The sequence below is a fragment of the Lissotriton helveticus genome, chromosome 3_2 (assembly GCF_964261635.1).
Source record: "Lissotriton helveticus chromosome 3_2, aLisHel1.1, whole genome shotgun sequence".
Classification (NCBI taxonomy): domain Eukaryota; kingdom Metazoa; phylum Chordata; class Amphibia; order Caudata; family Salamandridae; genus Lissotriton; species Lissotriton helveticus.
In genome coordinates, this window is record NC_136062.1 from 395,913,859 (window position 1) to 395,928,783 (window position 14,925).

Consider the following 14,925-nt stretch of genomic DNA (forward strand, 5'->3'; position numbering starts at 1 on the left):
TGGTGCAACATACAATGACCTCACTATTAAGTTAAATATACCGAATGGGTGATGGTTTTTTCACAGTAATATTTCCGGGGCTAGAGCACACACAGTGCGACATCTATTGGCACTATCGCAGTACAGAGTAGTTAAACCAACAAAAATTGGGTCCAGTATAAGGTGAAAAGTTCCAGGTGACCATTCAGAAATGGCACGTTTCTTACACTCAATCAATCAGAGTACTTGTAAAGCGCGCTACTTACCCGTGAGAGTCTCAAGGACCTGAGGGGAGGGGGTGCCGCTACTGCTCAAAGAGCCATGTCTTGAGGAGTCTTCTGAAGGCGAATAGGTCTTGGGTCTGCCGTAGGTGGGTAGGGAGGGTGTTCCAGGTAGGAGAAGGATCTGCCGCCGGAGGTTGTTCGTTGGATGCGGGGCACAACGGCGAGGGCGAGGCTGGCGGAGCGGAGCTGACGGGTGGGGGTGTAGAAGCTGAGTCTTCTGTTCAGATAGGCTGGTCCGGCGTTGTGGAGTGCTTTGTGTGCGTGGGTGAGGAGCTTGTAGGTGACTCACCTTTTAGTTAAGAAGGATGCTACTTGTTTGACTCAGACTACAACCTCCTGTCTACACAATCGGCTTCCTGCTGCCCTGCAACACGGCCTTTGAGGTCCTCCTTTGTAGAGGCTTTGCCCTGGCGTTGTGCACCAGTCACCTTTACTAACAGCTATGTTCCTCTGGAGCGCTTACAGCAAACACAGCAAACACAGCATGGCAGGAATTGCAATGATAAGAATGACTGAACAAATGGAATGCTGAGAGTCTACATGAGCATCTGAATCGAAAAGAGGCCATCACTGGGGCACATCCTGTAAAAATGAGATGCAAGCTGTTTTGTTGCTGCGCGGTCATAACTCTCTCTTTATACGTTATTGGCTGTGCAAAAAAATATAGATAAAAGGTTTGGTGATTAACTAACCGGACCATAACCAATTGTGTAAGACCCAGGGCAGTCATACACGCTTTGGGAGTAATTGTTTCATTTTACCAAAGTAAACACTGTCTGGCTTCTGGCTCTTCTTGGAGCAGCTCGGCATACTGAACTGCTTACTGATCCAGGAAGAGTTCTCGCCCTTAAACAACATGCCCCATTAGTATATCCCTTTTTATGGCATCTTCAATGCCTGACAGACTGTAGGAAAGTCTCAAAGCATTTTGAGTGGCATTGGCCTCTTTCCTTTTTCCTAGCCAGAAAATTCCTGTACAAGCTGATGATTCTCCAGTGTCAGACCCACCTTGGCTCATTTTTCTTCACAGAGTAGAGTGAAACTTCCATCCACATTGTGGCATCAGAATGACAAACATTCAATCAACCAGAGATTTCCAATTTGAAAGATTTTAGGGTAAATACTACCAAAAGCGCAAAGCACCACGCAAGGTCATCTGGTAGCACTAGACTGGGGAAAAGTCACAAATTCAGTCCAACTATGATGGAGTGCAGGTCAGATACAGGTACAAGGTTATTATAGCTGAAAAATTACCATCTGAGCTTGGTGCAAAGAGTTCATGTTGTGGTGTAGTAGGCCGTGAGGTGTTGTGGATGGTTGCTGCTGTAGTGCGAATAGCAGGGCAGGCAGCGTGGTCAGCCATTGCTGTAGTGCAAAGAGCTGGTCAGCAGTTGTGGACGGTCGGTGCTGGAGCTACGCGTAGGCAAGAACAGGGCTGTCACTGCCATTGCTGTAGCACGGAGTAAAGATCTTGTATTGCCAGTCATTACCAGCGGTCACTGTATCGGGAAGAGCAGGTGTTCATTAGAGCTACGCATTGGTGGTCATCACAGGCAGAAGAGTCTCAGCACGAAGGGGCCTGTATTTGGCAGTGAAGCACAAACGTCCATACTTCACCTTTTCATCTTGAGAGGGACTCAGACTGATGCCATCCAAGGGTCTGGGACCAGGGTGACAATAGGCCGGTGTCAAGTTCCTTGTGCTGGTAGCAAGCCTTTTGTAGTGCAAGTGGGGAAGAATAGAGCTTCGGCCCCAGCCATCCCAGCAGGATGGGCTATCATGCCACCAATTAGTCACCTTTGTGTCATGGTCTTGGAGGAGTAAACAAACGGCAACAGTAGAGCCATTCAATCATGTGATCCAGGACACTGGCAGGAGGCACAAATGGTTAGGACAAGAAAATGCTAACTTTCTAAAGTGACATTTTCAGAATTGGGACTTAAAATCTGATTTTGCCATTAAAGAGGATTTTGAATTACAATTCATTTGAGCGTAACATTCTTGTCTCTATCTGCTCCCATTAATTAAGGTAACCCAGTGTGTTAGTCAGTAGGAGAGATAAGCTTTACCAAAATGAAAATTATTGTAGGAGTTTATTGCTTCCAAGACATGTAAAACATAAGTACACATGCCCGATGTTTTAAATACCATGCATCTTGTCCTAGGAACTGTTACTGCCTACCTTAGGGTGAGTATTAAAGAGGAAGGTTTAGGCTTGCCAAATGTCTGTTTTTCTAGATCACAAAGGCAATTTAAAAAGTGCTACAGATTGCAATGGCAGGTCTGAGACTTGTTTTTTAGAGCTACTGGAGTGGGTGGCACAATAAGCACTGCAGGCCCAATAGTAGCATTTCATTTACAGGCCATGGGTACACGTAGTACCTATCATTAGGGACTTAAAAGGAAATTAAATGTGCCAATCGGGTGCAGATCAATTTTATCATGTTTTAAGGAGAGAGCACAAACTCTTTACCTCTGGTAGGCATGGAAAAAGTGCACAGTCCTACAGCCGGGTACGTGGGAAATTGTTCATTTGTTAGGAACCATGCATTGCAATGCCATGTGGGCCTATCACCAGTTGGGGGCGGCACCAGAATGTGCATTTATGGGGGCATGGTCAGATATTCCCAGAGGAAGAATGTGAAAGACAGTCATGAACATGAGGTTGGGGGCCTGGAGTAGTAGATGATCAATGCAGGATAGTGAACTGTGCGTCACTTATGCGTATGTATATCTCCAGCAATCAGGATCCATATTCTTCATACATCGCTAAGTCCAAAGCTGTTTGACCAATCCAATAGTCAATTCCGTGTCCTTTCGGAGTCTCAGTCAGTCATGATATTGTTACAGTCTCCCCCTAGGATCGGCACCCCATGTAGTAAGGTAAGTATAAATTCCCTAAAGGGCATTTGTGTGGGTAATGGATGATCATGGGGCAGGATAGGAGCATATGTGTAAGTCCAGCATTGTTGGTGAAGTCATAAAGGCAAGGCCAGTGCAAGGGATTTGGTGAGTTTGTTGCATGAGTGTGTGGAGTGTGAGCATGTTGCTGAGAGCAGGTCAAGATCTAGAATGGGCATAACAACCAAACAAACAAAACAAACCCCAACCTTCCCACTCTCCCCCTCCCTATATTCACCCTACAAAGAAGCCCCTGTTGCCCAAACCCCCAAAAAAGAAACAGAATAAACATGGTATAGATGTAGTAAGGCAGTAAAGTCAGTTTTCCCTTCACCGGCTCTGCTTATGGAGTGATGTGAAAGATGTGCATCTGAAGGATTCAGTGATGCTGATATGCATAAGTTTAGATGTGCAGTGTGGTCACGGGCAAGTGCTTCCATTGTTGTAGGTCTTTGGTCTGAATGTTGATCACTGTTCATCGCTGTTTGTACCCGAGGGGTTCTGGCTCAATAATATAGTATTGCTTCTGGTGGTCCCCTCTGACTCCGTGGAGGACCTGTCTTACTCAGTGGAGGCCTCAGGCGTCATGTGAGCCCTATTGTCGCTGCGTGGATCGTTTTATGCCTCACCTCAGTAGGTTGTCCCAGTTCCCGCCCTGTGGCTTCGAGGGATTAGGCATTTGCCATTGCGGAAGCTGATTCGGCACTAGAAGTCGCTGTTCTGTAAGCCAGGTCCATGCTTCCTCTGGAGTGTCAAAGAAGTGTCACTTGGATTCATGAAGCACCCACAACCATGCGGGTAAAGTAGCATATATTGAAGGTTCATGTTCCAGAGGTTCTGTATAACTTGATCATAGGATTTCCGTTGTGATTGGCAGGTGTAATTGGAAAGTCATAAAGCGTCCTGACTGATGTAGAAATTGACCATTCACCCTCAGTTCTCTCAGGGTGGCATCCCTGTCTCTCTAGTACAAGAATTTGGTTACTATGGGGTGCCGCAGGGTTCCACGTGGAAGCCTGGGCGCTAGTGATTTGTGGGCTCTCTCAATTTTTAACCAGCGGGATAGGTGAGCAGTGTCCATCCAAGACCAGATCCACTGCTCCAGAAATGTTTCTTGTTATGAGCACTCGGGTCCCTCCTAGAACCTGATAAAGCTGAGATTGTTGCAACGATCCCTGATTTTGTAGTCCTCCTCTCAGTCATTAAGAGTTTTAAAAGTCTTGATGAGGCAAGCTACTTCAGAGATGTGCTCTCGTATTGTGTCTTCCAGCCCTGGTCTATGCCATCTCAAGATCCTGTTGCGACAGGGCCATGTCAATCACAACTGCTCGAATTTTTGTCTCCAGGGCCGACTTGTAGTCCTGGAAGGTCTGCAGTATTACTGCGGTGTTATCTCACCCATGTGGGATTGCATATCGAGGTTCTGTTCCATAACGCCTCTCACTCTTCCCATGGGGGAGTGTATTTGTCCATTTTAGTTTGTGCTTGGGGAAAATATTGTGACACATTATGCCTGCAGCTGCGTCGAGTGATAGGCCTCGATTGCTGCAGGCGATCATTCGCCTATCGGCCCTAGTATGGCTCACTCCTCGTTACTCTGACTTACAAAGTCGTAAGGACAGTTAGTGAGGGAAGACATGACACAGTTGCTTTGCGGAACTGTCACAGATGAAAGCACTAGCAGTAAGTTCCTCCGTGGTCAAAGGGTAGATGATGCAGATTTAGCTTCCCACACAACTTTGGGATCTACTGCAGTATTGCCGTTAATATCTGGATCTCCAGCGGGTTGGGCGAATAAGGGAGCTTCATTCCAGAAGGCATGAAAAAATAGCAGGGTCCCACAGGTGTGGGACCCTCAGGCCCCAATTGGGGTCTCCTCCCCCAGCAAGCCGAAGCAGTTGTTGGCACACTCGTTGCACGTTTGGGGTGCCCCCAGCAGGGTCTTGTGCTGCCGAGGATATCCCAGTCTCTGGTTCTAGAATCCAAGCAGTGAGTACCCCGTGTAGAGGGCCACAGCTGCAGCCCAAGAATGCGCACTGTGTCCTCGGCTGTTCCACATGTGTGTCAGCATCCACAATCGCAGTGTCATGGGGTGGGGTTCCCACTAGCCCCAGTGGGTCGTACAGAGTGGCCCCAGGCAGCTCGCTTCCTGATGGGCCCCCCTCATCAGCTCTCTAGGGCCCCAGCAGTAGCCCCCAAGACCCGCAGAGTCCACTCGGGGCACAGTCGTCAGCCTGAGCTGCAGTCTTTTCTTGAGTGCAGTATGTCTGCATTGTTCTCCGGGATCTCAGAAATTTGCCATACCACAGGGAATTTCATGGCGTCCACTCCTCTGGGGACCAGGTAGGCACCCATAGCACCGTTCGGGCTATGCAAGAGGCACCCCAGCACCCAGAAGTTCACTAATTTGCGGGAGCCAGGCGGTAACACAAATGAGCAAGTCTGCCATCTTGGTCTTCCAGGCCCTAACCCTCAAAACTAAATTTAGGTTAGTAAACACAATTGTTTGTTTGTCCTTTTTGAACTTCCATATGCAGTGGCTTTCCTAATTGTGACAGTGGGTATTTTTAGTTCCATACATTTTGAAGACACATTTAGCGCTGCTTGTCTGTGAAAAATATTACACCCTTCATTTTTACAACTGCTTAAGTCTGACTAGTTCAAAGGTCAGAATATGTACATCGCATTTCATGTTTAAAGCTGCATGACGTACCACCAACACATACCATTACATTTTCATTGGCAATGGGATGTGTTCGTCAAACTTATAAAAGTGTGCTGTTCTTTATTTCTGAAGCTGATACACCAATTGAAGAATTTACCCCAACTCCGGCCTTCCCGGCCCTGCAGTACCTGGAATCGGTGGATGAAGGCGGGGTAGCATGGCAGGCTGGCTTGAGGACGGGTGACTTCCTTATTGAGGTAGGACAGCACTATTATTGTCCATTTTATTCTTGACTACAAAATACAGTGCAACAAATTTTTATGATATCCTTGGGAGTTCCCTATTGAACTTATTAAGCGGCGTTAAACGTTGTTCTTCCTTTTTACTGCATATTATGCTGTTGTGATGGACAACTATTTGGTTGTGCAAAAGTGTTTCTACTGCAATACTCTTTATAGTTTCAAGTAGTGGATTGGGATCAATTTGGATAAATCTATTTTTAATTGTATTGGAAGACGAAGGATTATGCAGACTTACATTTTGTTGGTCCAGTGAAATTTCTACAGTAGGAATTTGTGATAGACAACTATTTGGTTGTGCAAAAGTGTTTCTACTGAAATACTCTTTATAGTTTCAAGTAGTGGATTGGGATCAATTTGGATAACTCTATTTTTAATTGTATTGGAAGACGAAGGAATATGCAGACTTACATTTTGTTGGTCCAATGAAATTTCCACAGTAGGAATTTTCAGAGTAGGAAGGGTCTTGCTAAGTTTGATATTTTGACACCTGTGTGCACAGGTCCATTTGTTCTGCGAGTGCTGCTTGAGTAAGAATTGTGGATGCTGATTGCTCCGAGCAGGGCCGTACAATGACGAAGAACAAGGGCCTGGACGACTCCAGATATTTATCATATCCTCATCAGATAAATGTATATCCAAATATTCAAAATGGGAGACAATGGAGTGGATTCCATGGAGTAGCACAGCAAGTTTACACAGAATAGGGCATAGCATGGAAACAAGGCCTCCACCCAAACCGTCTTATATTGTTGTGATGTCAGCTGTAGGTGCACAGATGATAAATAGACAGTGTTGTTTAGAAATGTATGCTTTTTTGTAATGATAGTGTAGGTTTGTGTAATGAAAGGATTTCATAAGAAAGTCTTAGTTATATACTGAAGTTTATGTAGTGAAAGTTAAGATTGTGTAACACCTGTGAACTGCTCCCTTCAGTAAAGTGCTTTACATTAATTTTTGAAGATTTTTAGACATTCCTTTGGTAACTTAGCAGTTCCTTAAACTCCAAGATGCACTTTCACTCTGCAATATTAATAAACTTTGAAATCGTATGTGTTAGATTCACATTGCTGCATTGAGCTAAAAGCAAAGAGTGCCATCTCTGTTACTAATCACGATTCCTAATAGCTAGGCGTTCAGTCTTCGACAATTTTTGATATGTATGAAATAGGACAGCCCGGTCAGGGTTGTCCAACCGAGATCTATGGGGGATAAGCATATCTTTTTTGCAGGATAGAGCCCGGCCATGGAAGCGAATGCTATTCATATCCATCTTATGCAAATGTTTCTTATGCGAATATTCTAAAAAGCAGGTGGCGCAGCTGTCCTTCCTGGACATACACTCAATGCGCACTACTCATTAAGTAGGATTCCTGTAAGTCGCATAGAGTGTTGCCTTCCATTCCTAGCGATTTCCGCCCCCGCGTCACTGTCCTGGCCAGGATTTATGCTACTGGCATCTAAACAACAGAACATGCACATAGGGCAGACAGATGCCATTTGGATCCAGATCTCAAATTGTCTTCATTAATAACAATGTCAGGTTTTACCACTTGAAAGGTAACCTTCATAATCTAGACAAAATCCACACTTTAGTGCCTCGACTTACAAATGAACAGAACTGGTCATATGGTCTTTGTGCTTCATAAAAGCACATTCATGAGAAGAACAAGCAGCTCCTACAATCAAGCTGCAGACATTTCTCATGCCGGCTTCACGGGAAGCTAGCTGGCTCAAGTCTGTTCTGACCACGAGACATGTCTAGCTGAGGGCCATAGGGCTAGCAAAGAAATGTTCAAGAGGGGATTTACTACTTTCCTCCATACCTCTTTAAAAACCTTCACACAGTTTTAGGAGACTTGAGCTTGAAAAACAAAATTGTTGTTAACAAGACTGTCTTAGATAGTGTTTAAGTGCTGTCTTCGAAGTAACAGTTCTTAAATGTTGCACGAACGTCTGGCGTACATACCTGTTGTTAGAATAATCCCTTATTTAAGGAGGGTGGTGGTCATATGCACATCAATAAAGTCCCTCACAGTGATTTAGCTCCAGGGGGGTTAGTAATGTCCTCTTCAACTGTGAGACCAAGTCACATACTCTTCACCTTATAAGTTAAATAGAGTCATTACTTGCTGTATTTATTAAATCAGTAGATTTGGAGAGCGCTACTTGTCACATGTAAGGGTATCCAGGTACTCATTCTTTAGTTACTACGATTTCTAAAGGACAGATCTAAGTGAGGACTAATGTAGTGATTCAATTAGCTGACTAGTGCCACTGGACTGTGACTAATAACTACAAAGATGAGAGGGAGGGAGCGCTGTAGAAGTGTTATTTTCTCCCACTGGAGCTCTTGTCCATGTTAACTCATCGAGCTGACTATAATATAGTTAACTCATGGAGTTGACTCGTAGAGTTGACTCAAGGAGTTGACTCAAGGAGTTGACTCAAGGAGTTGACTGGTAGAGTTGACTCGTAGAGTTGACTCAAGGAGTTGACTCGTGGAGTTGACTCGTAGAGTTAACTCAAGGAGTTGACTCGTAGAGTTCAGTCAAGGAGTTAACTCGTAGAGTTGACTCAAGGAGTTGACACGTGGACTTGCCTCATGGAGTTCGAAACGAGTTCAAAAACTTTTTTTCCTACCCAGCCTTTCACGTTATCCAGTGATCTTTACCTTGGGGCTGTGTTAAAAGCTGACATAAACTCTATGACCGAGGTATAAAATCTTGATTTCTTCTTAAACAAAATTATATGGGTTGTTTGACATTAAAACGATGTAAAACAGTAATTGTTACAAAACCTACCCGTGCACAGGTAAAAAACAGATGTGTACATTACCTTGTCTGCAGTTTTTAAAAAACCTTTGCTACAATATCGCTGAAATCACTGTTCTTTAAACAGGAGGAAACCTGCTGGGCACCTTTAATGTGCAACCACAGTGCCAACCACCCATGACAGATAATGCTGCATGAAACCTTACCTGCAGAAGTAGCACACAGGTCCTTGAATCCCTGGTAGATATCCCTGTTTTTTTTGTCCAGTCCAAAGAAGCTCCTAGATTAATAACAAGTGAACTAGGAATCCTGTTTCGTCCACTTAAGAAAGAATTACCTAAATATTTCCCTGTGTTAAGAGATTCTCCATCTCTTCCCTTACTGCTTCCTGTATCTCTAGGATGCCAGCACCTGGATACCTTCATTGGTGACAAGTACCCTCTACAAATCTACTGATTGATTGATTGATTAATGCTCTATGCTGTGATTAACCATCATCATTTATGTTTGTAGTCAACAAAAATTTGTTTCAAATTTTTATCTTTTGACACTGGCAATTCTATTAAAATTATTTTCCTGATCTGACGCAACCCACAAGGCACAATGATACAAATAACAACTGAGAGAGATTCATTTTTAGGGTGGTTACGGCACATGCCATCCTCCCGCTTTATCTTCCAGACACGCGCAAAGTTGCTATGGTGACTACAACAGCATCTTTTCATTGGTCAAATAGTTTGCCTATTTCAGCCAATATGTCACCTGCAGTTAGTTTGGTGCATTTGTGAGGTGAAAGTTAGTGTTTCTGGATAGCAGGGGATAGAGAGTTTGTATCATCTGTTTATATAAAATATAGTGTGTATTTATACAAACAATAATTTACCACTTGTATTGTATAAGAGGTGGCTGATAGGTCATTTTTTGTTGTGAGTGTTGAATTAAGTGTGTTTCTATATGACGGTGTGTGTCTGTTGTGTATACTTACAGCCTGTAGCACTAACATATTTGACAGGTGCAGCCCCACTAACTTAAATCTACTACGTTAACAAACCATTACACAGCTGTCGCCACATTGACAACTACCATTACATCAAATACAATACATGTACAAACTTCTACGTAGGTTGCTCATCACGTGTAAATGGCTATTGTCCGAGCCATGTGTAAATCTGTTTGCACAGCAGGGATCAGAATTATATTTTTAAATAATGCTTATATATATATATATATATATATATATATATATATATATATATATATATATATATATACATATATATATATATATATATAAATGGAAAGCCTGATTCCTGCATGCTGTATCCCAAATACTTGTATTCTCTGTAGTTTCCTCATCCCAGATCTGCTGATAACAGTTTAATTTTTGAGGTCGAAATGGCAGTTTAAAACTGCACACACACTCTGCAATGGCAGCCCTGAGACATGTTTAAAGGGCTAAGTAAGTGGGTGGCACAATCAGTACTGCAGGCCCACTAGTGGCATTTTTAATTTACAGGCGCTAAGTATGTGTAGTGCCACTTTACTAGGGACCTACAACTAAATTAAAAGAGGCAATTCGATACTTTGCTATTTTTACAGGAGAGAGCATGTGCACTTTAGCTCTGGCCAGCAGTGGTAAAGTGCGTGGCTAAATGCCAGCATAAATGTGTTCAGAAAACAGGAGGGTATAGGCAAAAAGTTTGGGAATGACACTGCAGAAAGCGCCAACTCCAGCAGTGGGTTTATGCTTAGGGTTAAACTCGGGGTTACGCATAATGCTGGGGGTAGCAATAGGGCTAGTACAGGATTTAATGTGTTAGCACTAAGTTTAGGCTTATAGATAGGATTATGGTTGTTGTAAATATACAATCGATGTTGTGGTGTTGATATAGAGACCAAGTATATTACAGTTAACAATGCAGAAGTAGGTCAAAGTAGTGACATTTAATGTACCAACTTAAAAACCTTCTGACTTACTTTTCATTTCTATTCTGCACACACTTGTCAATGTATGTAAATGTATTTATGATCAATTTCTCAAGTTTCTCTATGCCATTTTGGGTTGTTACATATCATCATTTACATGACTCCATGAAAGGCTATTGTTTCTCCCAAAAATGTGACAACTGAACAAAATCTCGAAGCCTCTGTGTTTAGTTTGCAAAATGAAAGCATGGAATCCAATTCCCTGGAGATTCAAAATGTATCACTTGCAATAAATAGTACTACTTCGCCCCCCCCACCACCCCAGTAAAGAGGGCTACATGTGGATACCACCGCTTACAGTATCAAAATACACATGTCCCAGTAATTACCAGTCCTTTTTCAATCGTACAATTCCAGCAGGATTGACCTATCAGTTTAGCGTGGGATGGGGACATAACTGCATCCGATGAGAGACTGGACCAGTTGTAATCACGCATTTGGGGGCATATTATCAAGTAAGGGCGTTACATTATCGCCGCTTTTATCGGCAGGAAACTGTCGATAAAGCGGCGATAATGGGCTTGATAATATGCTCTATGAATTTCAATCGAAGCCCATGTTAGATGTCTTCACATCTAACATGGGCTTCGATTGGAATTTATAGAGCATATTATCAAGCCCATTATCGCCGCTTTATTGGCAGTTTCCTGCCGATAAAAGCGGCGATAATGTAACGCCCTTACTTGATAATATGCCCCTTGGTTGGATGCTTTCTCTGAAGGGTGGACACAAGCACAGCTCAGCTCCTTTGGGATATTTCTATAAAGCTCATGAGCAGACCTAGACATTGGGCATGTTTATTTGCCTGTGAAATTAGGAGAGGAGGTGTTAAAAGCCTTCACTCTCCCAGGAGTTAGCTGCTCATAATTATTCTGCTCATTATTGTGCATCTAAGCGAAAGGGTCCAGCACATAATTGCAGAACAGGACACTAACAGCAGTAAACACAATCTAAAGATGTTAATGGCCCTCAAACATCCTAAATCAAAGAGCAATAACACACACATATTCTCATGAAAAATAAATATAGGATTAAATGCAAAGTCGTAGAGCAAGACTACTTCCACAATAGAATACAGATACGAATATCATGAAACATCTAAACGATTTGAAAGAGCTAACTCCTTCAAATAGTACAGGAAGAAGAATAAACATATGGAAACTAACTAAATGATTGTATTTTGAGTGCTCGGGGAGGGCAGTTTTTGTTTATATGTTATCTGCTTTTGTGGATTGTGTTGGGGTTGTTTGGTAACCAACCCTTCTTCCCCTTTGAGCATCGGTGGAGACTTGCAATATTTAATTGACCCTGATATTTGTTGAGCGCCTTTCTTTTTAACTCGTTACCAAACATTCAGTGTATTTTTTAAACGTTTATTTTAACTACAGACTGTTCTCATTAAAGGAAACGGGACTACAGATGCATCCCAAAAAAGTTTTCCTGACTTTTAAAAATGTGTTTAACAGTTGCCAGTGGTTCCCTGGACCACTGCCTACTCTTCAGCAAGAATTTTGTTTACATTCATAAAGGGCCTTTCCTTATCCGAATGATTTACCTCCTTTTTTGAGGTGTTGATGTTGGTACATTTTTTACGTTTAGCTAATGAACTACAGTCGACATACATTGACACATATGATACTAATTCGATGTTTGGCAGGAACACACACCTTGAGCACACCCCTTCTGGACATCGAACCGCATTCCCTTCAGAACCCCATTCTAGGAGGGAAAAACAATGTCAAACTTCTAAAACAGGATCACTGTTTGAGTATTTTGCATTACATGACAGATTACATAGGGCGTGGTATTTTGAAGGTTGTGTGTCTTTCTGGGTAATATTGAGTTATTATGTGCTCCCTGCAATGTCATGAATACTATGGAATATTGTTTGTTGATGCAGCATCTTCATGGAGCCATTGGAGAGTGCGTTGTGGTTTTTACTGCACAAATACGTGTTTTGTAGATAGTGCCATCTCTGCCACTTTTCAAAGCTTTCTGTCGATTTGTGGAATTTAGGGTGTGTTTTATAGGCAGCGCATCTCCCCGAGGACTTAGCAATTGAATTTGTACATAGAATTCTCCTTAGATCTTGCGTTCTTGCGTGTGTGTGCTCAAAAGGACCATGAAAGGGGCTTATTGATTTATCTTACACATTTTGATCCCATAATAGGTTATTCTTCTACATTTTGGTGTGTTGTAACTGGCGAGTACGAAATCATGAATCTTTGCTCTCAACAAACTACACAAAATATGGAAAGTTTGAAAAGTGTTTGACAAAGTTGGGTCTCTTTCTCGAGGACACTGCTTCTGGCGCTAAGCGCTTTATGGCTTGTAGTTTGCCTCACCTTTGTCTGGTGAGTGTTGAGGCGCTGGCGAGGAGCAGCTATCCATGCGAACCCACATTCGTGTATGCCGAGGCGAGGCACCCGTTTCAATACCTGCTACAGTCGTGAGACATAGTCGAGTACAGATGGAGGAACACTTTCACACTCAGCTAACCTTGCACCGGCTAACAATCATTGAGGCCCGGGCAAAACCGTGCTCATTTAATTAACATTTTGCACGCCCTACTCACAACCTTTTACGTCTTAAATATTTATTATTCCATTGACCAACATTTCTTTTTGTAGAAAGTATCTGTTTGCAGCTCCTTGCTGCAGGTAACAAAGGCGCCTGAAAGTGATTAGTGCAGACAGGTCGGCTGTCTTTCATCCACCACAAACAACTTTGATAAAGGGCCCTTACTCTGGTGTGAGTTGCAGTGCGTAAATGAGCACTAAATTCTTATTTAACATATATGTAGTAATACTGAAGACTCAGTCAGAAGTGTTTACATGCCTCGGGTGCAGAGTGAGGCACAATGCTGCGGGCAGCGCCCTGAGCACACGCTGAGGTCTTCAAACCGCTTTAATTCGGGCTTTTAATAATTCATTGCAGGGCTTATGAAAGTTGTTGTGCAAAGTTCCGATTTCTTGAAAAAGAAAACAAACGTACATTACTTTCCAAATCACAGAACTAACGCGTCTGTGTCCGTTTAAAGGTCTCCTGGTAAAATACTTCTTGTGCTTCTGTGTTTCTGGTCATTAAGATATCACCCTGGGGACGTTGTATGTGTGGGCCGTGTTTTTGTTTACTGAGATCTTCTCTAGATTCTGAGGGTACCTATCAAGAATCAGGATTCTGGGGTGCAACCATTGTAATCAAAAGGATAATTCATACCTGTGACTGTCAGTGTAAATCAGACAGACCGGTCTAGCCACACTTTTTAGGATCAATGCCGAGTATGTAACCCATTTCCATTTAAATTCATTTAATGTTTATTTATTATTTTATGATGCTATTCTGAAAATCTGGAATGGATACAGACCTCTTGCACTCATGTGGGGACAGCCGTAAGTTAGAGGGACTTGGGTCATGCCGACGACAAGCGCTGAGCCCATGACACTTGCGTTGAAGACACTGGCTATCTTCTGTGATTGCATGGAGTGGCTGTGAGGGGTTGGTGAGTTTCTACAGAGACAGCAAGATTGTGGTCCCTGGGGCATGTATTTATCTACGGGTCACAAAAAAAGGTATGCAGGGATTTTTTCTGCCCATCAGAAGGTTCTGCAGTACAGTGTCATCATAAGTAGAGCCAGGTCCTTCACCTATCTGCCCACACCACACCCTCTGAAACTAGTCTAAAAGTCTTCATGGGTAGCGGCTGCAAGAGGACAAAAGAAGCACACATGCAGCCAGGTAATCATCACAAGATGATAAATAAAGTTAAAAAATTAATTCAACCTACTAGTCCCTTTGGCATTCTCAGGTACCTCGTGAGACAAGATTCTTTTTTTGGACCACTTGGGAGCACATCCCACCGCAGTACGCATAAAAAAGTTTCTGCGAACTCCTGTCCACTCCTTATTTCTTGCTGCACTTATTACTAAATATATTTTGGCTGTACATATATAAAATACATGTGAAGTCTCACAGTATAGATAGAGAAGTCGATGTGATGTCGGTAATTAGTCTCAAAGAAATGCTTTTTACCGTTA

The 14,925-nt window shown here is 42.9% G+C and overlaps 1 protein-coding gene across 5 annotated transcripts in view; it reads left to right on the top strand.

Moving 5' to 3' along the window:
* SHANK2 (SH3 and multiple ankyrin repeat domains 2) overlaps positions 1–14,925 on the top strand; it is a 3,078,421-nt gene that overhangs the window by 2,565,065 nt on the left and 498,431 nt on the right. For all 5 annotated transcript variants that reach the window (XM_078684305.1, XM_078684307.1, XM_078684308.1 and 2 more), the window contains one exon: positions 5,962–6,086. In XM_078684305.1, coding sequence (XP_078540431.1) covers positions 5,962–6,086 — 125 coding nt within the window. The remainder of the gene's footprint in view (positions 1–5,961; positions 6,087–14,925) is intronic.